The sequence below is a fragment of the Wasmannia auropunctata genome, unplaced genomic scaffold (assembly GCF_000956235.1).
Source record: "Wasmannia auropunctata unplaced genomic scaffold, wasmannia.A_1.0 LD334991.1, whole genome shotgun sequence".
NCBI classification, from domain to species: Eukaryota; Metazoa; Arthropoda; class Insecta; order Hymenoptera; family Formicidae; genus Wasmannia; species Wasmannia auropunctata.
The window spans coordinates 208,153-234,148 of NW_012027899.1; the positions used below are offsets into that span (position 1 = coordinate 208,153).

A 25,996-nucleotide genomic window follows, 5' to 3' on the forward strand; every position below is an offset into this window, starting at 1 on the left:
ATTTATAAATATATAAATATTTATAAATATAAAAATAATATTTATAAATATCTAAATTGATTTAAATGAGAATTACAGAGAAAAAACGTTATATAACAGGCAACATGCGCTTATTAGATTTAGCAGTGTAACAAATGAAATTTTTGTTCATCCTTGAATGTAATTTTCGGTGGTGCGTTCGATGACCGCTCTGGGCGGTCGGCTGCGAGGGTTAAAGAGCCATGCCACCGACCGTAAAATAAATATTTGCGGTGAAACGCGAGGCGCCCGCGCCGGAGGCGCAAACTCCACCGTAAAAATACCCGACCAGCGGACCCCCGGCCTCTTTCGCGCGGTCACGTATAACCTAGCGGTATTTTCGCACTGCTCGTTCCGAAAAAAACTGACTGCCACCATCGTCGCCCATGGCCGGTATCAATTTTTCTCTTTCATCGTTTTCTTCGTGATCTTCGTCTTTCTTCCGTTTCTTTAAAATAGGCATCAAAACAAGTCTTTTGATGCCTATTTTAGAGAAACGAAAGTAAAGTTTGTTTTTTTAAAGAGAAAAAAGAATGCAACTTTACTCTCTCCTCTTAGAACAGATATAGTTCAGATATTTGTGTTTAAAGATATAATATATCAAAGAACAATATATCGAGAGTGTATAAAATGATAAGGGATCGTTAAGTTTTGAAATCAATTTTTTTGACAAAAATATAAAATTTTCAAGTTGGTTATAACGAGTCTTTGAAAAAATTTTGAATAGTTTAAAAAGAACGTAAAAAAAAACATTAGAATTTATTTCTTATCGCTGTATTTATAATAAATTTTAAATTGAGATTTTCTAGTTATATAAATGGAAGTAATTAGTTATGCCACTCAGAGAAGATTTCTCGGTAAGGAAACAAAAGTAAAGCGCGCTGCATCTGATTGTTATGACTGATATCAAAACGCATTCTAATTGTTCCGCGCTTCGCGTAAGTAATTGCACTCCAGTAATTACTTTACTCTTAATTTCACGGATCAAGTCTTCACTCAATGAAGCCCGCAAGCTGTCTCGCAACGTGAAAACGTTCGAGAAGGAATCAGTTTCATAAATTAGACATTAAACTAAAGGGACAGACTCGCAGACAGTAATTTCCTGGGAGCGAAGTATCTTGTGGGAAGTTTAATTAAATTCGCAGCCATGCCGTGGCCGTGATCATTTTGTTTAAAAGAACAACATTGCTCCCGTCGACTATTCGTGGAGTAATGTCAATTAAATGTCAGTTATGAATACGGTAACATGATTTCCACAATATAAAATTAATATTTTATCGAAAAGTTTCTTGAAGAATTTAATAGATTTAAAGTAATCAAATTATTTATATTTTTGTTTGTCTTTATTTTTTAAAGGAGAGAGAGAGAGAGAGAGAAAGAGAGAGAACTTGGAAAACTTTTAGTCATTTTATCGCTGAAAATATTAAGATCGGATAATAAATATTGAGACATTATATAAACATATTAATAATATTTTAAGTGTATATGTTTTTGCACACATATAATAACTTAAAAAATATTTTTTACCATGTATTATTAAACCGAGAAAATTTTTATTTTTTAATCAAGGTATCAAACAATTCGATACGCTCTTCTTATAAGAGCTCGAATAAAATTACTAAATTAATTTCAGATTTAGTAAAATTAAAAAAATAAACATAAAATTATATTTTATAAAAAATGTAGAAAAGTATTAGAGATATAATAAAATAACTGTTAGTTTACGTTTTTGAAAGTTACATTTTTATAAAACAAGAAGCTTTAAAAATAAAGAGGATCCCATATATGATATTCATATATATGATATTCATATGCTATTTTATCTCTTTCGCAAGAAAATTCAGATGTCTAACGAAGTTCTATCGGATAAGGAAAAAGTGGCGGGTAGCGGCGATGTCAATTTCCCGTGGAAAATGGATGTCGGTCCGTTCGTACGGCACGCAGCCGCAAGTTTATGTCCCATGCCATAAATCTTCCGCGACCGAGGGGAGGCGAAAGGCGCGTCGGTCATTACTTAAGGTTAGTGTGGTTTTAATGGCGAACCATCAGAACATGCACATTTCGTACGTACACACGTCGCATGTAGAACACAGTGGCTGTATCTAATTAGCGTTTACCGATTTTTGCCAAAATCATTTATTAACACAGATACTTTTCGCAAATGGAGATGCCAAGCGAAAATATGTAACTGACCTTAATTACTTTCTGCCTAAAAGGTTTTATCTTGTGAAAGAAAAATTTCATTTTAGAGAATAACACACATTGATGAATTAATCTATTTTAGCTAGTTACTGTTTTTACAGTAAAATAAAATACATTACATTTATTTTAAGATGCATTATAAATAATGATTTTACGTTTTTTGACATGATTTTGATAAAATATAATGGAAATCGTTATCTAATATTCGAGAATGAAAGAACTGCCAATTGCTATTATCGACTCTCGTTTCCTGCGAATATTGCCATCTCCTTTTGCAATGTCGATCCATTCAATTTGCATTTCCCAACAGCGGTGCGCTGTCTTCGGTAAACGTTTTTTACCGCTGTCAGTCATTTTCTGAACTCATTACGCGGCTGAAATTATTCCATTTTAATAATATTGATATCTGACATAACTGCGAAATGGACAGATCATGTACAATAATTGATAATGGATTAATTATTGATGACGTGACTGGATGAATGGATAATTCGACGTGAAAATTTGCAAGTCATTTGGTTACTTCGCGAAATTTTGGGCGCCTCTCGAGACCGCATTAATTCAAGAGTAACGGCCTTCTAAAGGGTTTGAGTGCTTTATAACTGGATAAAATATGTGGTTCTCTAGCGAGTGACCATATCTCGGTCGTATAATGACAGTCGAAAATGGTAGTGACCGTTTTGCCGCGCGCTCTCCAAGCAATTCGATAAGCTTCAGGAAGCGATAAGTGCTTCGTAATGCCATTAAATTTTGTGGCCGCCTCCTGGTTGGTCGACATTTCACGACGGTACCAAAAGGGTAGCGATCTACATACATATACATATATACATATGTATTGAATGACAGATAGGTATATAGGTGAAAATGTTAAAATAATCAATAGTGATATTTGTTTAATCTAAGATTTCATTGTCTGGCTGAATATAGATGAATGAATAGATTGAAGGATACGTGACATTTTCAAATCCAATGAAATCGTACGATATTTTCCAAGCAAATAGGTAATGGCACGAGATGTCAGTTATCTTCACGGAATCTATAATTTATCACTGATAAACAACGCCACTTGTAATTACTGAGTGTCGCAAAACGAAGTTAAGAGCCATAATTGATTTATGGAAAGCGCCGCGAAACTTTTCTCTCGAATATTTAACGATAACGCCAAAATGGCGTGAGCGTAAATTGATGACTATAAGTTGTTGCAGAGAAGTCCGAACTTTCCAAATTTTCCATCTCTCGTCGGTTTCAGCCTTACTTTCCAATATGCGTTCGTCAGAAAGTTACTGTCAAGAAAATTAATTATCATCGACTAAAGTAATTTCGGACTAAACTTATTTACAATATACCTTTTCTCTCTTTCGAATGCTCGTCTTCCGTTAAGAACGCGCGTCATGGCCAATTAACTAAAACTTGTCGTGGATACTTCCCGTTCGTAATGTCAGATATCCCTTTGATGTCTTGTCTTTGCCTCAAGCTGTGGCACAAAGGACATATCAAGTTTCGAATATTTGCCCCTTTGTCCAGCCCGGGTAGTTTCCCTCTTATATCAAATTCCCTTTGGCTGGTTTCATATTTCAGCAAAAAGGAAAATTTTTCCGTAAGAAATAATTTTTCCTTTGTACGCAACTTTCAAATTTATAACACAGATTGTTGAAAGTATCATAAGAAGAAAATGTTATATGTCGAATGTATTCTCCATTGAATCAAATGTTTTTTTCTAAATTAAATTTGTATACTTATAGCAATCTTTATTCTGACGATAAAGAGAAGATAAAAGAGAATATCATATTTGTTAAAGAATATTTTTATTTCGAGCAAAATATTTTAGGTTTTTATAGCCGCTTTTCTAGTTGTGTTTCTGTTGAGGACATTTAATTGAAATTAGTTTTTTAGATGCAATGCAATTTAGTGAATGAATCTTTGAAGGTTCATTTGATATTTGGTATATTAACATTAAAAATTTCTAATTTTGTTATAGTTGAATATAATAATTGTACGTATTTGTACTTAAATTCTAAGTTTGGAAAGAGAAAGAACGACTGCTTTTGTGAAAAATCTGACTCATCATTTAAGAATAGATTTTTAAAGTATTATGACATTATAATTATATTAAAAATATTGCTCTTTATTACATTTTTTACTCTGACTAATAATACTGATAATTTTCTTGTATTGCATATTGATTAAATGAAGCAGTCATGCGTGCTTATTTGAATTTAACTCTTTTCAAACTTAATGAATATATATGAGCATATTAACGATATTAAATTTAATATTTATTTCTAAAGTGAAGATCTTTGCTTTAAATGAGAAAGTATTAATGGAAATTAATTTAGTCTTTACATCTTTTTTATCTTTTATGCCTCTAAAGTAATAAAATTGTGTAAATGTTGTATGTAAAGAAAACAATAATGAAGATAAATTACAACATTGTTGCGGTAATTTGATTTTCTTATTTTATTATTATTGTATAATTTGTATAATTTATTATTTATATTTCAGTATAATTGTATACATTTTTTTATAATTTTGTTTTTCTCTCTTAGTACCTAGAAGTTTGTAATAATAGTAAATTTATTTAAATATTTTTTTATTAAAACGAAAATAAATTTTATTTTTTTAATAAGCATTAAATTTTAATAACTCTTTGTACGTCTCTCATTTTAATTAGCCATTTATATTTTCATTAAAAAGAATTAAATAATTTGTGGGTTAATTTAAATTACATTGTTGGATTAGAGAAATAATTCATTTCAATAATAATTCCACTTTAAAATATTTCTTCAATTGAACAGTATTAATTATTATAGATCACATTACAGTAGCTAGTTTTGGAATTAATTTAAAATATGAAGAACAGCATATTTGATATTTTACAATTCAATATTTCGTGGCAAACGGTTGTGCAAGTCTTTGGTGTTTGTTTTTACTTGAGTCTTGCGGCGATAATGGCAACAGCGTGGCCGTATAGCGTATTGCGTTGTTGCACACGTAAGATCGTCGCCCTATCACTCGCATGGCGAGTGGGCCACATCGCGTGTCGTCGCATTATCTTTCAAAACGCGATCGCGACAAATTACAAGAGATACCAAATTCCCTACGAACAACTTAGTAATTCTCATCTCACGCAATTCATTAATTTTCGCGATTAGCAGCTTGTGACAGCTATTAAAATTTGTCTCCGTTTTAAATTACTCTGTCGCTCTAATTTGCGAGACATTGCAGACAGCCAGACAATATCAAGCGAATTGCACTGTATCGTTATATATCATGATAGTATTTTTAATCATTTTTATCTTTATTGCATTTTTATATTTTGTCACAACAACAACATAATAAAATTCATTAATGTCGCATGCGATTAACTTCGAAAGTGATGTGCAAAGTATCATTGCATGATTTTTATACTCTCGTGATAGAGACGCGCGCGATCATAATTATATTTTCACAAGTGAATGTGTGTGAGTACCACAACGAGGGAGCATGGCAATTTCTCAGCTGTGTAAAGTTGCCCCCCCCCCCACTACTAAAAATTAAAAAACGATTTACCACTCGATTGATGGTCATTTGGTAGTATTTGGTAGTCCATTTTCGATAAATGGTAGTCAAAGTTGTAAATAATAATATAAAATAAAGACATACGTGCGTGAAGTTAGCCCCTCCTTTTGCAAAATATGATTTTCTGACTGTGTAAGTAAACATAACTGTAAGCATTTGTTTGATGGTTGTTTATTGACGTTTGATAGTCCATTCTCGATGATTGGTAGTCAAAATTGTAAATTCACACAGCTCAATTTCATTGCTGCATAACGCATCGGTGAGCGACAAATTATATTTTATTTTAGGTAATAAATGTATGTGTGAAAATTGAATCGTATATACATAAAATTAAGTAAAAACCAATACTTTTTTTAGTAAGCATATGTCAGAAACACATAAATGGAAAAGAAATAATTATTCTCTTATCATATTTTAACTAATTTATTCAAACGAGCAAAGAAGGCACGCTAATGATTATTGAATGTATTTATAATGCATTGGTTTTTATTTTAGTTGTCATAGACTATCCATCCATTTTTATGATTACTTAAACAAAAGAATATAAAATTTTTACAAGTATATTATGGCGTTTATAATTCCGGAATGTTTTATAAAAATCACAATACACTTTACTGAATTTATGAATAATCGTTTCTGTTTAGTTGAATGTAGTTTTAATTGATTTCTAATCAAAATATAATTATTGTACTGTTTACATTTCAAAATATGAAACTTTACTCTAATTGTAAGTATCTCAACTAATATATTTTTGATGCAACATTCCAGTAATGAAATGCGCGTTTTAGTGTTTTGCAATACCGCGATCCTTTAGAAGGCAGGTACTAGAATTTTGGAAACTTCTCGGGCAGGGGAACTTCTTCTTCGCGATGGAATTTCATCAAGCAACCGTTTAATTAACACCCTTTTTTCGAGGAGATGCACTCTCCGTGGCGCTACGTCGATGACATCGCGGTATCCCGGGCCTCTTTATTGCGAGCACGGGAAACGAAATTCCAGGAGAAATCGGATAGTAATTAGTCCTCCCGTCCTACCCTTCAATCCCCCGTCGGATCGTCAATTAAGGCCAATGGCGCGGCTCCTCTCCGATTATGAGGGTAGCGCGTTCGAGAGGCGCTATAATACTCGACTTCCCGCCGGCGGAAAGCTACGGGAGCCCTCTAATCGAAGGGGAGGGTATTAACGCACCAGCCGCAGATTATGCGCGTCTAAATATATAAGATTAACGGGAAAATAGTGAAAACTTTTAAAGGGCGAACTATTTCAAACTTGAGAACTTGGAAGACGTCTAACAATGACTTTTGGAATGTTTGGACGCTTCTTTGGGATTTTCTGCGTTAATTTAATTGTACATTGCGTAATTGATTTTAAAATTGTTGTTATATATTACTTTATTTTATAAATTTTTATCATGGATTATAGATGGATTTCAGAAAAAATATTGCGAATATTTGCAATAACTATACGAAAGTAAACAATTAGTTTTTGAAATATTTTACTCTCGTTATTTTATGTTTTCTACGGAGAGAATTTTTTTTTAAATTACCCTGCAAATCATGTTAATTATGAGACAATATAGTATTTAGGTAAATTTTACTGTGCACTACAATAAGATTTCGCAGTAAAATTTATTGTAGTGCACAGTAAAATTTACTTAAATACTATATTGTCTCACAATTAACACGATTTTCAGGGTAAATTAAAAAAAAAAAATTCTCTCCGTGTATTATTGCATTTTTTGCAACAATTTGTTAACATCTCGTTATAAGAACAAATTTATTTGAAATAGCTTGATATCTTATCGGTCATTACTATTTATTAAAAACTCTGACGAGAATTGACATAAACTTTATATATACATATGTGCAATGTAAATCTTGTCTCGAATATATCGACTTATTTATTGATTTCTATTGAAGCTATTCTTCGACATTTTATACGAAAAAAAAAACCGAATTGTGAAAAAAGTTCGCTCGCTATCTTTAATTCTGGAACTTCGTTTCCGTTCAGACGAAGGTAATGACGTTAAATACTTTTATCGACAGGCTTCTACTTTTACTCGTTTTTAATCAATAGTCGTTTGATCTTTCGATAGCATTAAATTGTCGTATATCGGATTTTTCCAGGCAGTGTCATGCTATTATTGCCTTCTCAACTTTTTCGCAGCCGGACTTCAAAATGAGTGGATTGTTCTATACTTTATTTATTTTGAGATATTCGAGATATAAACTCTATTAATTTTATCATCAAATAAAAAACTGTTCGAAAAAGAGTTTATTCTAAAAGATACGAAATAAATTTTTAAAACATTATTAATGAAAGAATTAGAGCTTATTTATTTTAAAGCCTTATCAATTATTTCGAGAAGCGGATTTATAACTTGTTAAAATCCGATAAACATATTTCATTTCGCAAAACGAAATATTTGACAGACGAAACTTCCTAGTTTCGTGAAAGACGACGGGAAGTTATCGCAAAAATTCGAAGATCAGCAAAGTGTAGAGGTATTTATACCTCTATTTTGCGAAATTCCAAAATTCCTCCGAAAATGTTTGCCGAGCCGACCGTCCGGAATTCAAGGCGCGCTCGCGCTGCTGCCTGGAAAAACAAGAATCGCGAGCGGAGCAACGCGTAACGAGGAAATAACGGTGCCACGAGCGCGTTGCATCGTTGCAGCCGCGGCGAACTAGTTTATACGTACATACATACGTAGGTGAGATAGTGCGGCGATGCGGGTTGCGCCGTGAATTACCCGTGTTGTGTCCTACTGCTGCATATGCATACGAACGCAGCCGCGGTCTGCCCGCGAGAAGGCGAAACCTTGTTTTATGCAGCCGTATTTAATTTCTTCGCTTTCTACGCGGCATTGATTCGCGAATTAAGAAAATTTCAAGATAGCTAGATTCATGATAATCGGAACCTAACCTCGTGAAAACTTTTCTACGATTTATACGATCTTTGATAGAAATTAACAATAATCATCCATTTTTATTATATATTTTAAATAATAAAGTATGACTGTTATATCAACATTTATTTCAATGAAAATCAATACTTTCCATGTTGTACAGTAATATTGTACAATAATTTCCTGGTTACTGTCTTATAAAAAGAGAAATATAAGATCGTCCATATGTCATTGACTATATATAACTAAATTATTTTATAATTACTAAACTTTCGAACGATAATATATTTATAAAAATTAACGCCCGATGTGCTACTTCTATTGTTTTCGATTCCGTGTAGAAGAAATTTTTGTTTCGGCGAAAATGCACAAAACAACAATAATTGTGTCGCGTCGCATATGCACGCATTGCGTAAAGCTTATAAGACAATAAACCTTACGAGGACCATTCGTTTCGCGACTCTCAGACAGCTAAAATGTCTTCTTACAAACCCGCGCTTTTACGACGAAATTTTTATTCGCGGGCAGTTTTTCTACGTCTCGACGTTGTCGCAACGATGTTTTTATTGCGACTGAACGTTATTTTCCGTCATGCTTTTATACTCAAAAATATTTTTAAAATTGATACACTTTCTAGTAAAAAATTGTAATTTTCAGTTGACTAATGTCAGGTTTTCCATAAATAAATTCTACGTTTTTATGAAGAATTTTTTATTTTTCGCGTAACTTTTCCGCGAATTGCGATAAACGTTAGTGAATATTATGATTCGTATCGTTCATACATTCATACAATACGATGAAAAATATTTCCGAAATTAATATTTTTTATAGAATTAATGATGGAAAACTCGTGTTTTTCTCACAGTTTTAAGCGCTTTTGCATTGTTTTATATATTGAATGTAATTTAATGTCACAGAATTCCCCTACGTTTAATTAATACTGTTTTTATCAATTGTTCTCATATTTCACTGAAAATATAATAAAAATGTTAAAAATACTTTTACATTTGTTAAAATTACTGTGTTATCGGAATTGTTAATGGAAATGTTATATATCTCCGAGTATTCTAATATTAAATTGCTACTTTTCATCAAAGATTTTCTAGAAAATCATCGCGTTTGCGTTCTTTTATTATTATCTACTTCGCTTCTTGGAGCGCGTCTGATCAGAAGCTTCCTTTTCCACTTGCACGATCATTCTCTTTGATCAATTTGGTCGAGTTAATCAAGAGATGCGACGCGTCAATTCGGCTGAAGACAGCGCGGATTGCTACCTTCCTATATAACTTCTAAGCGTGTACATGACATTAGAACACCGCTCTTCTAACCCCTTTTAGCCCCTTTCCACGTGAGTGAATATGAAAGGCGTGGTTGAGTGGGTCACTTCGTACGCGCGCGTACATACGGCTTCGCGGCTAAACGCACAAGGCACCGCGCGGAGCCACCGGAGCAAGGGTGGTCGTCGCGACAACTAACTTCCCTCCCTCCCCGCCCTTGCTAGCCTTTCACTTTGTCCCCAACCTCACACCCCCGTACGCGGAATACGAATTTCCTGATCTGCATAATGCCCGGCGCGGTCCGCTTTTACCGTGTCAATAACAAACTTTGCACTCGCGCAACTGCCGGCATATAAGCCCGCCTCCGCTCGCGCCCACCCTTCCGGGGGCGAGTCGGCTGATCCCCGCGACAGGAAACACCGGCCACTTAATTCTGGAGTAACGACCCGCGTGGGATATTAAGGCGCAGGAAGTGGGTCGCTATGTGAATGAAGACGCGAACCGCCGGACTTCTCGTCGTTAAGTCGCATTTGCACCTACCGATCTGGATCCGGATGAATCGCTCGACACGAGGGAAAAGTAAATTACAATGTATACCCCCCATGAGGAACTCGCTGAATCAATACCTGTCCGCTACCCCTTTATAACTTTTTCCTAAAAGATAGAAAATAAAAGGAAATAATCTCTATCTGCGAAAGCGTATGTAAAATAAGAAAAATACGAAAATAAGAAAATACATCGCATATATTAAAAAATATTATGTATGTGTAATATGTACATTACGTAATATTATATATACGTTATGTAATTGTAATATTTTAAATTTTACGAAAATTGCCGAATTTTTTATATTTAGCTAATTATACGGGTGTTTGAATCTATCGATTTAATATATATATATAAACGAGTATTACGTGACCATAAAAGCAACCATCAGAGCCATCATAAAATAATGTAAATAAAACAATCATCATAATGCAAGAATAAGTGCGCGCGAAGTAGGTGGGTAGCACATCCCGTGTTTCGAGGAATACATTCTTATTACAGTGCTGCCAGGCCGTTGCATAAGTAATATTTTCCCGGGGACTTGTAAGGAGAGATATATCAGCTTATGTCAAATAGCTGCGGCATTAAAGGGAATAGGGTGGAAGCGTAAAGAGGATTACACGTATTGTGCATGGTGTCAGAGATAAATGACAACGAATGCTCGGCGCGTGTCGGGAATTATACCGGCGTCTGGCATCCATATAGATGGGCTACGTGGAAATTTGAAAAAAAAAACGGATATAAAATAAAATATAACATCGGCGCGTTGCAACTAGCTCACGCTGTGTGTTTCGAAATATATGCGCGATAACGTGTTTCGGACGCTAATAACGAAAAATACGACGATATTGCGCTCGCAGGTGATCCTGACATTTATACCATTATTCGTCGCATCATTATTATTCGTTAAATGAAACGTATTGATAAGCGCAAAGGACGGCAAAGGCGATAAATCTTGCATTTTAAAAGCGATAGATGCCAACCGGAGAAAATCCAACATGCCGAATAAATGATATAATGCGAAATATCACAAGAGTTAACGGCGCGTAAACGTATTTGATAGTCTCTGACACGTAGAAATATGAAAGATAATTCGAACGAAAATAGTCTCAAATGGAAAAACTGTCACACGCACACAAGTATAAAACGTATAAACTTGGAACAATTTATTTACGGAAATAGAAAGAGTAAAAATTCCAAAATATTGAAGTAGATATTGTATCTAAATATCTTTGAGTTTTTAAAGACGAAGATAAAAATATCTAATTCCTTTTATGTAGTATATTTTTAGTATATAAAATACAACATAAAGTTTATACACCAGCCAAACAACGGTATTTTTTTTAAAGATATGTTATGATTTCGGAAGAATTCTACACTACGTTTTCTGTAACAATTTGACGTGAAAGGATTGTAAAAAACAATGCGGAACTGTGACAGAGCGACTAAAATTGTTCTTTTGCGCATCTCTTGAACTACGACAATTCGGATTCATATGCAATATACAAATTTGCAGCGGCCAAATGTAAACTGCAAGGAAGTTTCTCGACCGATTATTATCCGTTGTTGATGCTCAAGTGAGAGAACAGCGGCTTTAATCCTGAAATAACGTCCTGCGGCGAGAAAGAGAGTGAGAGAGAGGGGAGAGGGGAGGAGGAGAAATAAAGGCAGAGAGGGGAAGTGGACTCGGGAAGGCGCGACGTTCATGGATTTCGAATCTCGTCGGGCAGTATTCGCCCCGTGGATGATCCTTCATTAACGGGTTAGTGCCAGGATTCGTTGGCGCGATTATGGCTGCGTAACGCTTGGAGGAAGGACATTCTTAACTCGGTTAGCGAGAGCCGATAACTCGCTTATCTCGCGAGAGTCTCATCCACGAGGTTTTCATCGGAAGCTTCGAAATTGATCGTGAAAAGCCGCGTGTTCCGTAGTCGCTTCTCTTTTTCAAGCGGTCTTGTATTTTATTTCCGGAAGCTCGAGATTAAATTATCGGAAGCGAAGGAAGTAAATAAAAATAATATTTGTATTGAGTTTTGTATTTTCTACGACAAAATCGAAGGATTCGAGGCAAGAGCGAATTAATAATTTCTGAACTCCTTTGAACATAAAGTTGTATCTAAAGTGGATATTTTTACAATTTATAAAATTGGTCTTGTTTTATAGAAATAAAGCAACAAAGTTATATATTATTTATATTAATTATATATTAATTTAATTATATGTTTTAAGTTATATACATGAGTATATATATATATATATATGTATATATATGTGTGTGTGTGTGTGTGTGTGTAAATACACATGTATGTGTATATTTTAATTTATACTTTGATCATCATTCATTCATCGAGGTGAAATCTCTTAAAGAAACTTTGTTGTTTCATCTTTATAAGACATTTCTCAAACTCTCTGTTAAAAGCGATTCCCACTCTTGTGAATTCGAGAGGAATCTCGAGGAATAGAGGAAACTGGAACAGAGAATGAGTTAATTAAAATTTCCCGCGTAATTCCGATGATAAATTCGCCTTCCTTCGGGCGCGCGTCCGAACGATGGCCTAGATATAAATTTCGATTTGAGGAACACCGTGAGTTTAATAACGGACGATTCGTGCGCCGGCAACTTTCTTAATTACTCTCGACTGGGCCACTCCATCTGGGCCGATCTTCCTGCCTTCTTTCTTTCTCGCCCTATTTTTCTTTCTACTCCTTAACCCTTTTGAATCAGAAAGAGGGCACCAGAAGGACGTTTTATACTGCGATGCAATCTTTTTAGCATAAATTTCCGCGCTAACTTTCCTCTTTTTCGTTGGCTCAATGTGTGCTCGTGATATCGAGCTATATTAAGTGCAGAATTTAGCTGCGTGCCGTGACATTCACGACAAACACTTTCCAAACTTGTGTATATAGGCGTCAGAAATATCGATCCCGAGAAAAGCAGCTTTGATACGTTGCAAAATATTCCGTTAAAAATTTCATATCGTTTTAATCTTGCATGGAAAAGGATTTTTAAGATATGTAGTGATATTAAAATGTTCTTCAATTATATGTTATTTTTTTACATATTTATCGCATTTGCTAGAGTTTGTAATAAATCTCCATTTTACGACGTGATAATAAGTAAAAAACGTTTTGAAAAACTCTGAAAAGAAATCAGAAATAGTTTGTGTTTGCAAGGAGAAAGAACAGGAGCCTGTTCGTCTTCGAGAGACGAAGACGAACGGCGGCAGTATTCATTTATTTACTCGGAGCCCGGAACTCCACCTGGACCGTGCGACGTAGAAACGGAAAATAGCGAGCCCTGAAACTTTTACTCGTCGTGCGACCGCGTACTTCCGCTTCCATGTGTTGTGCATGCATGGCTGTGTGTATATGTGTGTGTGTGTGTGTGTGTGTGTACGTGTACGCTTGCTGAGGGAGCAAGTAGTTACGCTCAGTCACTCGCAGACAAAGTAGTATAAACCGATCCGCCGGACCATCCCGAACTTTCCACTCTTAAAGTACGGTGATAGATTGTCGGAATGGAGAACAAATTTTCCTCGATAATTCATTATCTTGATTACACAGAGTGTACCCGTTGCGTCTACACGAAAATTAATGAGCGTGAGTATTAGAAGCTATAACGGTCGCATCGATCATGTTGAATGTTTGCTCAGTAGCGAAATCTGAAATATTCTATCTTTGGACCGCAATCAGGGTGAGTTTTGAAATAACAGGCGATATAATTTAATACAGAGTGAGATCTCGTATTCTCAAATAAGATCACATTTAAATGATTTTAAAAGAATTGATAACATTGCCAGCGAGATTTACAATTTTCGCAAAAAAATTCTGTGAGTGTAATCGATACGCTCGTGACCCTTCATTAAAGTCGAAGCTTTGATCGTTGTAAATGAAGCATTCGTTAATATCATCATTGTCCGGCTACTATACTTGTAACGAAGGCTCCCACGTTTTGTTACGTTTTTACTTCTTTTCTCTATGCTGACCGTAAGTAAAATGTAAATGCTCTCGTTATGCTCTGGTAATCGCAAATGGCCGTTAGCTGCGCTCCGGCAAAAAGATCGCGTTTTATTTTCTCATTACTGTACCGCATTTGGCTTGTAGAACAGTTCTCAGACTTTCTAGATTTGAATTGGCCGCGAATTAAATAATGATAAAATCTCAACAACGTCAAATCAGTAATTAAATAAAATATATATAATACGAGAATGTGTAGTAATAAATAACCGGCGCATGTAGTAATAAAAATCGGCGCATATATTTCACATAAAAATAAAAGATTGAAAAAAAAATACGCCTTAAAAGAGGAAAATTGTGAGAAAAGAGAATCTTTATTTTACAAAATAATATTTTATTTTTTGAAAAAATATAAAAAATTACTCATGTTCATCTTACATCTCGTGAATATTCCTTTAGATGTTATGTATATCTTTTACAATTTTATTTTCAGCGAATATAATAGTTTTTTGTAATATAAAGTGATTTTTCGATTACACGATAATTTTTAAAAATATTTCAACAATATTATCAAAGCGTCGGCGAAAAGTACTATTTTTCGGAAACAATGGCTCGATGCTTGCGTCACGAACGTACCATATGACGGATGAATTAATGCAACGTATCACCATGAATTATGCACTCGGTGTGCAACAGCATGTTGCGCGCATGAGTATTCTCCTTGTGCAACATAACAACATGATGTCAGTAGCGAGAGAACAGAATACGTTGCGTTGTTTTCCCAGAGCCAATTCAAGCATTTCCCCTCTCTAAAACACACACGCAGCACTATCCTATAAACATCTTTCTCTCTTTATTTGTGTCGGATGCTTAGAACGCTTAAAATGAAGATGGCTATCTATTAAATTGTGTATACGGCGGCAGATCGCCGACGTTATACTTATCTTAATTTCGTTTACGTCAGATGTGTTTCGTAATTATCCTATAACTCGGCCGATTAATTTTATCTGGACCTTCAAACAATTCCGTGCGTCCTTTTTACGGTTATTGGGAAAATTAATTTAAAGCACCTTTTAACCTGCCCCGGAAGCTACGCTCGAGATTTTAACATCAGATTTTAGCTTCAAGAGCCGCCCTTTAACAACTTTGAAGTTTTTTCTTTGCGAATATTAAAAGCAAAGTATAAAAGAAGTAAATAGAAGTCAGTTAATAATTTTTTGAATAATGCATTTTTTTTTAAAGATAATTGCATGTGCTGCTCCAAAGTAACGATAAAATAAGTAAGATAGTAAAGTAGTGAGAGATAAGAAGAAATTAAAAAAAAAAAGGAAACAAACACTCTGCCCATTCTAATAAAATTATTAATTTTACTTTACGAGACGAATAAGCCTCTCGTGTCTCTCAGGTCTGTTTTTATCTGCGATTCGCAACTCGGTACGTATTCGATAACATGCACTCGTATCTCCGAAGCCGTCCAGTTGTCGCATATCTTCGCGAAACTTGGGTAAACCCGATAGACTCCGGGATTCATATTTGCGCAACGGAGACGTTTAACGGAGTCCGGGCCCCGACGTATGCGCTCCCTTTGAAGCTTCCTGTAGGCGGTGGTCCCGCCGTGCAATGGCATCGGGAAACGAGATCGCGGAGCAAATAGCGTGTTCGTGCAAACACAGCCCGGCGTCTATCGAGCTTGCCCATGTCCGCTCTGATGCACTACCGGCTGCTCCGTATCGAAGACTGACTCGGATACATGTCCTGGGTATTCCTTTCGCGCGCGTTTCATCGACCGCGTGTGGATACGCGCCTCGAGGAGAATCTGCTGGTGGATGGCAAACAATTTGCGATTCCGTGTGCTTAGCTTTCGATCGTGCCTTTCGATAAACGACGGCGAACGGATAAATAACGAGCAAAAATACGAATTTAAGAAGAGGAAAATAAAGATTGTTACAAAGCACGAATCAAAAGAAAAATTAAATCGAAATTCTTTTACACTTATAAATTCTTCGTCTTCGATCAGATATTGTTTTTAGAGAATTGAGTTTCTTTGATAATCTAATGATATTTGTTTCTATTTTTTTACTTTTGTGAATTGTATGCCTTTTATTAATTTCTATTAACATTAAATGAATGCGTTTTTTTTTATAAATAACATTGATTTTAATTTTGTTATTATAAAACTAACTGATTGTGTACGGTAATTTAAAAGAAAGTTAGAAGTTTAAGAATTATAGATTCGCGAAGCCATGCAAAAACTTGCAGTTACGGAGTGTAACGAATCGTTAATTGCGCGGCATCATTTCGCGGATGCATCTGCGTGGCTTCGTCTCGGTCGACTGGAGTTCAAGCTGGTGCATTTCCTGAGGGATGTGCAGCCAGTCGGTGGTGTAGAAATCCCGCTGCGAGATCCTCGCCTCCGTGCACGGAGGATCGATTGACGGCAATCGATGTACGTGCATCTGACGTATGCAGCCGAGCGCGACTGCAATCGCTCTCCCTCTCCCTCTCTCTCTCTCCTCTCCCTCTTTCCCCTTCTTTCTCCTATCCTTCCTCCCTCTCTCTCTCCTTCTCTTTTGCCTGCCACCCTATTTTCGTTTCCCTGCATCCTACGGCTTCTTTTTATCCAGCGGCATCAATCAATGCTCGATATTCGTTCGTATGCGATGTATAAACTATTCCTCTCGTCAGTAATGTCAAATCTTCGTTAACATTGTGAATAACGTCTAAATATTTAAACTACAAACATCTAAATTAATTTTATTGAGAATTCTGGCGCGAAATATAGGTATTAAATTGATTTTATTTAAAAAATTCATAAAAGTAGAAACTAAATTAATCAGAATTTATAGAATGGATTAAAATATATAATGTCGAATATTGTCGAATTTGAATAAGATTTATAACTAGATAATTTATAAATTAAATTATTATTCGTTATTATTATATATTTACGTTATATTTTTCTTTAATGTTTTATTCTTTTATTTAAGTTTTGCGTACACGCGCGCGCGTACACACACACACACACACACACACACACACGCGCGCGCGCGCGCGCACACACACACACACACACTCTCTCTCTCTCTCTCTCTCTTTCTCGTCAAATTTATTATCAATTTTATCTCGTTTATTTTGATAGATATACGAAATGGATAAGATTAGAGTAAAATTCATATATAGATGTCGGAAACGCAGGAGTTTCTAACTTTCAAATCGCTCAACTGTAAAAATTTCATTAATTATCGATTCGTGGAGAGGAAGAGGGAAACTCGCTATGGTTTCATGAATAAAATGGATGAGGATCGTTCGATCACAAGATTTCTTGGTATTCGTAAGAATGTAGGATCTCCGTATACAGGGCGATTGGAGGCGAGGACGTAAGTTAAACAGTAGACGGTAAAGGGAAAGAAACGACGGTGGAGAAAGGTGCAGGAGAGCGAACGCCGTTGGTAATCGATATCAAGTGGAGAAGCTTTCCGCGGAAGGAGCGGTCTTCTTCGAAAGCAAAGAGTCCGCCTGAAAAACAGCCGACCGTTCTAAGTTGCTTTCCAAACGATGGGAATTCGCGCGGAAACGAGGAAAAGATGTCGATTGTAAATGGCATTTTGATTAAATCCCATTTGCGCCGGATGATAAACATGATCGCGGGCAGGTTACGCGAAAGAAATGTGCGGTATGAAGACATTTTTTAATTTTATTTTACGTTAAGGCAAAGAACTCATTAATATACTCACTCGCGGTCGATCGTCGTAAAAAAAAAACTGCGGAATGATATAAAAACTTTCGCGATATTATTCATTATCCTCCGAATACATTAATAAATCCATCTACAGATGTATCCCGGCGGATGTATAAAAGTCCCGTTTTTATTATTTCCGCGTGTGTCCGTTTACGTAAATGTATGCGCGCATTAATGGACTCTCCATTAATATTATGTAAAAAGTGTATTGAAAGTCTCTTTCCCGATCGGCGAGACATAAAAGTGATACTCTGCGAAAATATTTTATCGTATATACGCTCGCGAGACGCCTATTGAATATTAATGGAATCGTTTGCCTTCGATTAGAGGAACACTGGCCGGACGACAATACAATACTCCGCCGCGCTCCGTTTTCCCTTCTTGCGCGTCCCTTCTTGCACATTTCGCCGCGCGCTTTGCACTTTCGACGTTGAAATATCATCAATCTAGCCCGACCTTCGTAATTGTCTCACCACTCTTTCTCGATCAATCTTTCGCCCTACAACGCCGGTATTTCAATTAAGCACCTCGACGACCGCGTTCTATCGTAATTACCGCGGCGCACACATACAATGCCGGGAATAACGAATAAAAAGACGCGAAATATTCGCTTGCGACTTTCGTAGCTTTATAATTTTTTTTTCTGGCCGTATATCCCTGATTGTAGCACGTATACCGGCACAACACAAATGTAGGTTTGTGTAAAAAGAAAAATTTTGTCACTCTTTCAACCAGAGAGGATTATTATTAAATCTCGTTAATGATTTACGGCGCTCTTCTACGAACGCATCATTTGTAAAATTTGCCACGCGTGGCTTGGCGTGTTGTTGCTCGGAGCCCTTCATTTATAAGATGCGTCAGCGAATTTCCCCTGAACTCTTCGTGCGGCGACAGCAGATCGATTATAATAGCATACAGGATGTGCCAATATCGCAAGAAAATTTATATCGGCGATGATAACAATGGTTTTTTTTTGGTGATATCGAGTTATTGCTGCTACAAAGAATTGCATATGAAATATATTATCTCAAATCTATTAATGTTAAAAGTATATTGAAGTGTTTCTCTAAAATGTTACATTTCATCTTATAATATTATAACGTTAAATATTTACATATACTAATCTACGTTGAGAAAACAATAAGAGATATGAAATCAAATTTTGTATATGCTATGAAATAATGAATTGAGCACAAAATAATACGTAAACATTATTTTACTTGCATAATGCATTTACAACGATGTGCTTTTACCACGATGGGTAAAAAGTGGGTGGCGAAGCTCATTAATATTACACGAGAATCGTAAGTAACGTGACGGGAGCTTTTTGGCTCGCGCGCGAACGAAGGGGTAACTATTTTTTTTTTTTAGATAATAAATCGCTCCGTCGCTTATTACTCCGCTTTTTTCTTGCATCTTTGTAGCGCCTGCATCATCGTTTTCCGAAATTTCTCATCCTCGCTCCTTTTCATCGAAGATAATAATCATCGTAAAGGCGTTTCTCGCACGCCAGAGAGAACCGTAAATTTCCGCCGTTTCCTTCCTCGACGATGGTATTGTGCAATTTTCCCCGCAACCGCGCGTCACCGACGACTTTTCTACAGTTTCCTAATACGAATCTGTTTTACAGTCGGGTAAACGACCCGCCTTCTTCGTCGTCATCGTGAAAAGGCTGATTCGAAGAGAAAGTTCTGCGGGCAACTATTCTGAGCAAGCATTGCGCGAATATATTTACTAAAACATACACTTAAAGTACTTAGACACAATTTTTTGGTGATATTATTGCATTGCGAAATTCCGATTTGCAAGATCAGGCTTGCGCATTAACAGACTCTCGACTTTTGGTTCCAAATAGAAGTCCAGTCTATTTTATCACTAGTAACCTTTGTTTCTATGCACATATTGATGAAATACCTATGCTCAAAATAGAATTGTTAAAAAATATTTAGATAAAATCTTAATAATAAAATGTTGCGGAGATGATGTTCCCGATGTGGAAAACGATTTGACACTGTGTTGTGGTTATACGTCATAAAATATTACGACATAATCTCGTTTCTCCCTCTCTCTCTCTCTCTCTCTCTCTCTCTCTTCGGAGACCGCGGTTTGAAGAGCGTTCCTCATTCGCGTCATTTGCACGACGTCATCGTCGCTGCACTCTCGAGGCAAAACTCGCATGCTCGCGGGAGAACTCGTCCACCGCGGCGACAGCCAATCCACGACAGCAGGATTGCCCCGATAAGATGGAAGTTTAGATTAAATCGTGAATATTTAAAGCTCGGCCCTCGAGGGACGCGTGCTTCCTCTCACGCGTGCTTTCAGTAACGAAGGGCTTACTAAAAGGCACTCGGATACGCGACACCCGATAAGAGAGAAAGATTATGCGAGTTGCTTTTGAGGATTAAGCCTTATCCGGGAAATCAGCTTTTCCATATGAAAGAAAAAACCACTTTCTCCCAGATTAATTATTCGATAGAAACGTATTGTGATAAAGAAGAGCTTTCTCTAATTTGACTTTGACATGTGCATTATAACGATTAATTTTAACAATTAATTCGCGATAAAAATTATTACATCACGACAGTTGTAAGTTTAACAAACTAAATCGATGATAGCTTTAAAAATATTCTTCTCTCGTTTTTAAAAATAAAATTATTTAATAGTATAATATCTGATGTAAAAATTCTGATTATTACCAAAACAAAATAAAATACTTTCAGTAATAATTGCCATAGCGTCATATTTAATCATAAAAATAAGTCTTTCTTTGTTGTAAAATGATTTAAATTTGAATTCATTTAATAATATAATAATAATAATAATATTTTTACGAAACAATATTTCTTAATAACAAATTACTCATTGTTGTTAAAAAATCACATTAAAATCATATTATGATTTCTCGTGTTATACACATTTAAGGAATTAAAAGAAGATTATCTATATGCTATGCAATGTTATGCTGTGATAACCAGCGTCGCAGTAAACATTTTTGGTCGAGTGATAAAAATTTTTATCACAATAAGTATATTAAACTTGATGAATAAAAGAATATTGACACATAAATGATTTTATATTTTTATTATAAGAAAAGTAAAATTTTAAGATTATGTGAGATAAGGGATTATGTATTTAAATAGCAATTATGTTTTTCATAAATATTTTTGGAATACCTAACGTACAATATACAATACATTGTAATTTATTATGGTATATGTTATACTATATTAAATATTTTACAGAGTTACAATTGAAACAATATTTAAGTAAATGTATTATGATATATTTGAGATATAGATATGAGACGATTTAAAGCAGAGAATCATATCATTGACCGTCTCTGAAACTGAGCGACTATATCCGCAACAAGTTTCTGTGGTGTAGTGGTTATCACATCCGCCTAACACGCGGAAGGTCCCCGGTTCGACCCCGGGCGGAAACATTTTTTTTAGATCGGAAATTAAAAGAAACAAAATTAAGCAATATCAAATAAATATCTGAGGAAATTATTAGAAAAATACGGTAAAATAGAATTTCAAAGATTTTTATTTTAACTCACACAGTGTTTGTAGAAAAGTTATCTTTATTAACAGTTAATGAAGTAGCAGCTGCCATTGCTATTATCATTTTGCAAATTAAGGTATAAGAGCCCCGAATACATTTTTCTCGAAACTGGCTTTCTGCCAAAGTTCTGTGCCTCCTTTCGCAGTCACTGTCTTAATTGCTGAACATTATGTAAAATAGAGTAGGATTTGCGAAATAGCCGCGTAGGCGAGACATAATTTATGTTGTTCTGTGCAGTACGGTACGCGCGGACCGATACATAATTTACTAATTACATCTGTGGCTATAATTAGCATAATCGATGCCGTTCATGTAGTAGCTTGCAATATGTAGAGTGTTTCCGTGGTGTAGTGGTTATCACATCCGCCTAACACGCGGAAGGTCCCCGGTTCGATCCCGGGCAGAAACATATCTTTTGATAAAATTTGAACCTGTAAAAATGCATATTGTTTATCCCATTATCATTATACGAGAAAAGAATAATAATCCGTTATTATGCAATCAATATATCGTCTAAATATAATCGAAGAAATTGTAATGGAAATGATACATAATTCGAAGTGGTTTAATGCAATAAAATATATTTGAAATAGATATAGAAATTTTTTGATTCAACAGAAAAATGCGTTTCGATTTATTTCCATTAAATTGCATTACATGTGTATTTAAACTATATGTATTTTTACTAAAATTCTCTAAATTCTCTATAATAAAAAGTATTGTGTTGATAAAATATATGGAAGTTATATATAAATAAGTTTACGATAATTCGAGTTAAGGTGGAGTTAAGATTATTGTTTCCACTTTGACACCTACGGCAATCAATAACCATCAAAGACAATGTGATATTCCGTCTGAATGTACGTATTACTCTCGAGAGACCGCTCGAGGAGATGAAATTATCGAACAATAGCGTGAGGGGCAAAGCCGCGTCTCAACAGAAACAATGGCAGTCGATTAACGGTAAACTGCCGATTAGAGTGCACGAAAGTACATGCATTATGCATGACACTCGTGTAACGATCGTGTTAACCCGCGAATCGAGTATGCGAGAGTCAGCGGGCCGCGCTCGTGAAAGTTTAATTCGGGCGATGTGAACTATCGGCGCCATTAGTAAATCTACGCAACGCGGCACGGCTCAGGCATCTCTTTCACTTCGAAAAACTAGGTAAACCGGATTTGAGTCTCTCATTTTTCGGAATATACCCGAGAGACTCTGTTTTTATAGATATTACAAATATTATCAAAACGTCAGTTGCATAAAAAATTATATTTTTATTCTCTTTCTTTCTTTCTCTAAAATTGTTTTTTTTATCATTTATAAATTTTTATAAAGAAATTATTGCGACATTATATAATGAAAATCAATTTGGCGATTAATCAATATTAAATAAAATATTTTTAAAGAAGTAATAGAAAAACCTATATATTTGTTGGCCCGGTTTAAAAAAACGGAGCTTTTTTATGTAAAATATGAATACAAATTAATAATATTTTGATAAAATTTAGTTGCGCCGTTTGCGAAACAAAACGTTTTACGTGGAAGCATCTCGTGGAGGATATATATGCATATTTCCCCGCGTTGTGTACATAGCGCAATCACAAAGTCCTCGACTCCAAAGGATTGACCCAGAAGAACGCCCAGATTCACGATGCGGAAGTGGAAGCCGCCGGCTTTTGCGGAGTTCTCAAGCTTGCAAGTTATAATACTTTGTCTCAGGATAGGAAAATGCGGTCTAGACCCTCCCGAAGTATCCACCCGCCCCCCCTCTCGTTGTCGTTTTTTGTTTCTTCTTCCTCAATCCCAGCTTTCTCCACGGTTCTTTTTATTCCGCGCCGATCTCGGATACGTACAAGTTTTATGAGTACCGTCGCTACCCTACTGCCCTTAAATCCCGATCTCGTTTTTCTCCCGCTTCTCGCGACTCCAAATAAAGTTTTGCTTCCGGCCACAGATGCATTCTCGCAAATACTCTCTCATCAATGCGAAATAAGATATAAGGAAACAGTTAGCAAAATAATTCTTATTGCTCTAAATATACTGAATATAGAATTTAAACAAATTTTAGCAAAATTTTCAATTTTATTTTGGTAAAACTATTGATGTCATTCCTTCAATTTATACGTCTGTAAACAAAAACAAATAGAAGCATGCACGATTTCCTATTCTCGTTTCGAATAATTTGATTTTCCTTGTGTGCGACACACCCATACAGATCACGTTTCTTTATGCACGATCGAGGAATTCCTGAAAAATTTCAGGCTTTCGAGATAGCTTTTCTCTTTTGTCGTTCTCCCGATCGATACACACGATGTAACTTGCACGCGATCGCGCGACGGCGATCGTGCGTGCAAGGTAATTTAATTACAAGTTGTAAAAGCAGACATTATTGTCCGTCGTCGTAGTTTCGCGAACTCAATCCTATCTAACTTTCGGCTCGCCGATGTTTACGTTGTCGCATGCGCGCCTGCCACTCGTGCAATTTGTGTCGTGTCGGTGATGCGACGAATCCGACATCCGATATTACAAGCGCATTTGCGTAACAATATTTTTAACGGTCAAACAGTAGGAAATAGGTTAATATTGGAAGAAATAAGGATATTTCATTTTTTATTATGTAGAAAACAAATGTTAAAATTTAATTGTGCAGTGCACTGTAATATTATTTATTCATATGTTTCCAGAAGAGTGAAAAGTAAAAAATTAAAATAATATATACAATATGTTATACTGCAGTATACATATATTGTATTTAATAAAAGTTTAATATAATTGCTTAATATAATTATATTAACAAAAAAGAAATATATATTCGCGTAACAGATTTCCGAGGATAATATTTAGAGAAACTGCCGAAAATTTATAAAATCTTTATGAAGCTCTAAAAAAAGGTTTATTAAGTTATTAAAAAATTCAGAAATAAACATATAGAATATATGAGATGTATCATATAATGCTTTAGTCAAAATGTGCCCGATCTCCTACTGGCGATGACAATTGCAATAAGTTGTGACAGTACGAAGGGAGACAGGAAGAGGGAATGGATTAGAGGGAGGAAATAATGCCATAATTATGAGGTAACAAGACAATCGCGGAATAGAATGCTCGTCTGACCTGGCCATGGCGGCTTTCTATTATATCGTTGCGGCGCGGTGGTGGATATTTCACGTCGCGTCGATCTAGCAGCTGCAGCTGCAATTTGGCACTTGCGTGGCGTAAACTGGTATCTCGAGAGATATTACGCGATTACCATATGCGTGTACCTATGTGTGTGGACGCAGCGAGACGGCGCGGGCAAATTGCGCTATCAACAAAATTGCGAACAGCGTCAGCTCGCACAATGTTAGTTTACCGTCATTTTAGTTTACTTGCGTTGCGAGCGTATAATTTATTTGAGACGTTGATATTACCTGTATTTTTATAACAATTAATACGTTTACAGTATTAATTATCAAATGCGATGATCGATATGCTTTTCGTTTAATAGATCACGTATTTCTGAAAGGATACATTTATAATAAGTTGTGTAAATTTAAAAAAATTAACTCAACACTACCGATAACTTTATAATAAAATAAAATAAGATAATAATAAGATATAATTAAAAATTAATGAGTAATAATAATATTGATAAATACTGTTTACCATTGTTATAAAATACTATTTACTCATTAAAGATTTTATAAAATATTTTCTACGGAATAGTTATTTATAATTAAAAATGTTGGCTCAGGAAAAGAGAATACAAGTTATCTTGAAAAAAATGCATTGTCGAGCAAGAATATTCGAGCGGGCAACGACCTTGTGATCTATTTTTCTAGCAAGTAAAGAAAGAACGCGGGAAAGAAGCGTAGAGCAGTAGTAGTTAGCCAGGACTTGTAGGATGTTCGGCACGTACCGCGATATCGGGTCGTCGAGGATCAAAACTTTAACTTTCCTCGGGCAAGATTTTTCCCCGTAGCTTTACCGTGGTTACGAGCGACTTGAGGTTCGTACTTGACAAATCCTTCGTATCCCGTGCGACTCATAATTTCTCGATATTATTCTGGATTGAATTCATGAATTCGGCATTTCGCGAATAACACAATTCGATAATGATTGTCGTGATCAAAAGATCGTCATGAAAACGAAATTGTTTATTAATTTGTAATAATTTATAATGAAACATTAAATTAATTATTCTTCATATTATTCTCTCTATATAAATAAATGAGACAAATGCAATG

General features: G+C 35.4%; 2 protein-coding genes and 2 non-coding genes across 5 annotated transcripts in view; 3 read left to right on the top strand and 1 right to left on the bottom strand.

The window, feature by feature from the left end:
- LOC105457846 overlaps positions 1-25,996 on the top strand; it is an 81,356-nt gene that overhangs the window by 46,345 nt on the left and 9,015 nt on the right. The window lies entirely within an intron of this gene.
- LOC105457844 overlaps positions 1-25,996 on the bottom strand; it is a 90,415-nt gene that overhangs the window by 33,915 nt on the left and 30,504 nt on the right. The window contains exon 3 of one of the 2 annotated variants that reach the window (XM_011702748.1): positions 21,698-22,200. The exons of the other annotated variant lie outside the window; for it this stretch is intronic. Within the exon in view, the coding sequence (XP_011701050.1) occupies positions 22,078-22,200 (123 nt within the window). The 3' untranslated portion in view covers positions 21,698-22,077. Of the gene's footprint in view, positions 1-21,697; positions 22,201-25,996 lie in introns of those variants that run through there. 2 annotated transcript variants of the gene reach the window in all.
- On the top strand, positions 21,575-21,647 carry Trnav-aac. Its single transcript has one exon. It is a non-coding gene; the product is annotated as a tRNA-Val (tRNA).
- On the top strand, positions 22,106-22,178 carry Trnav-aac. The gene has a single exon. It is a non-coding gene; the product is annotated as a tRNA-Val (tRNA).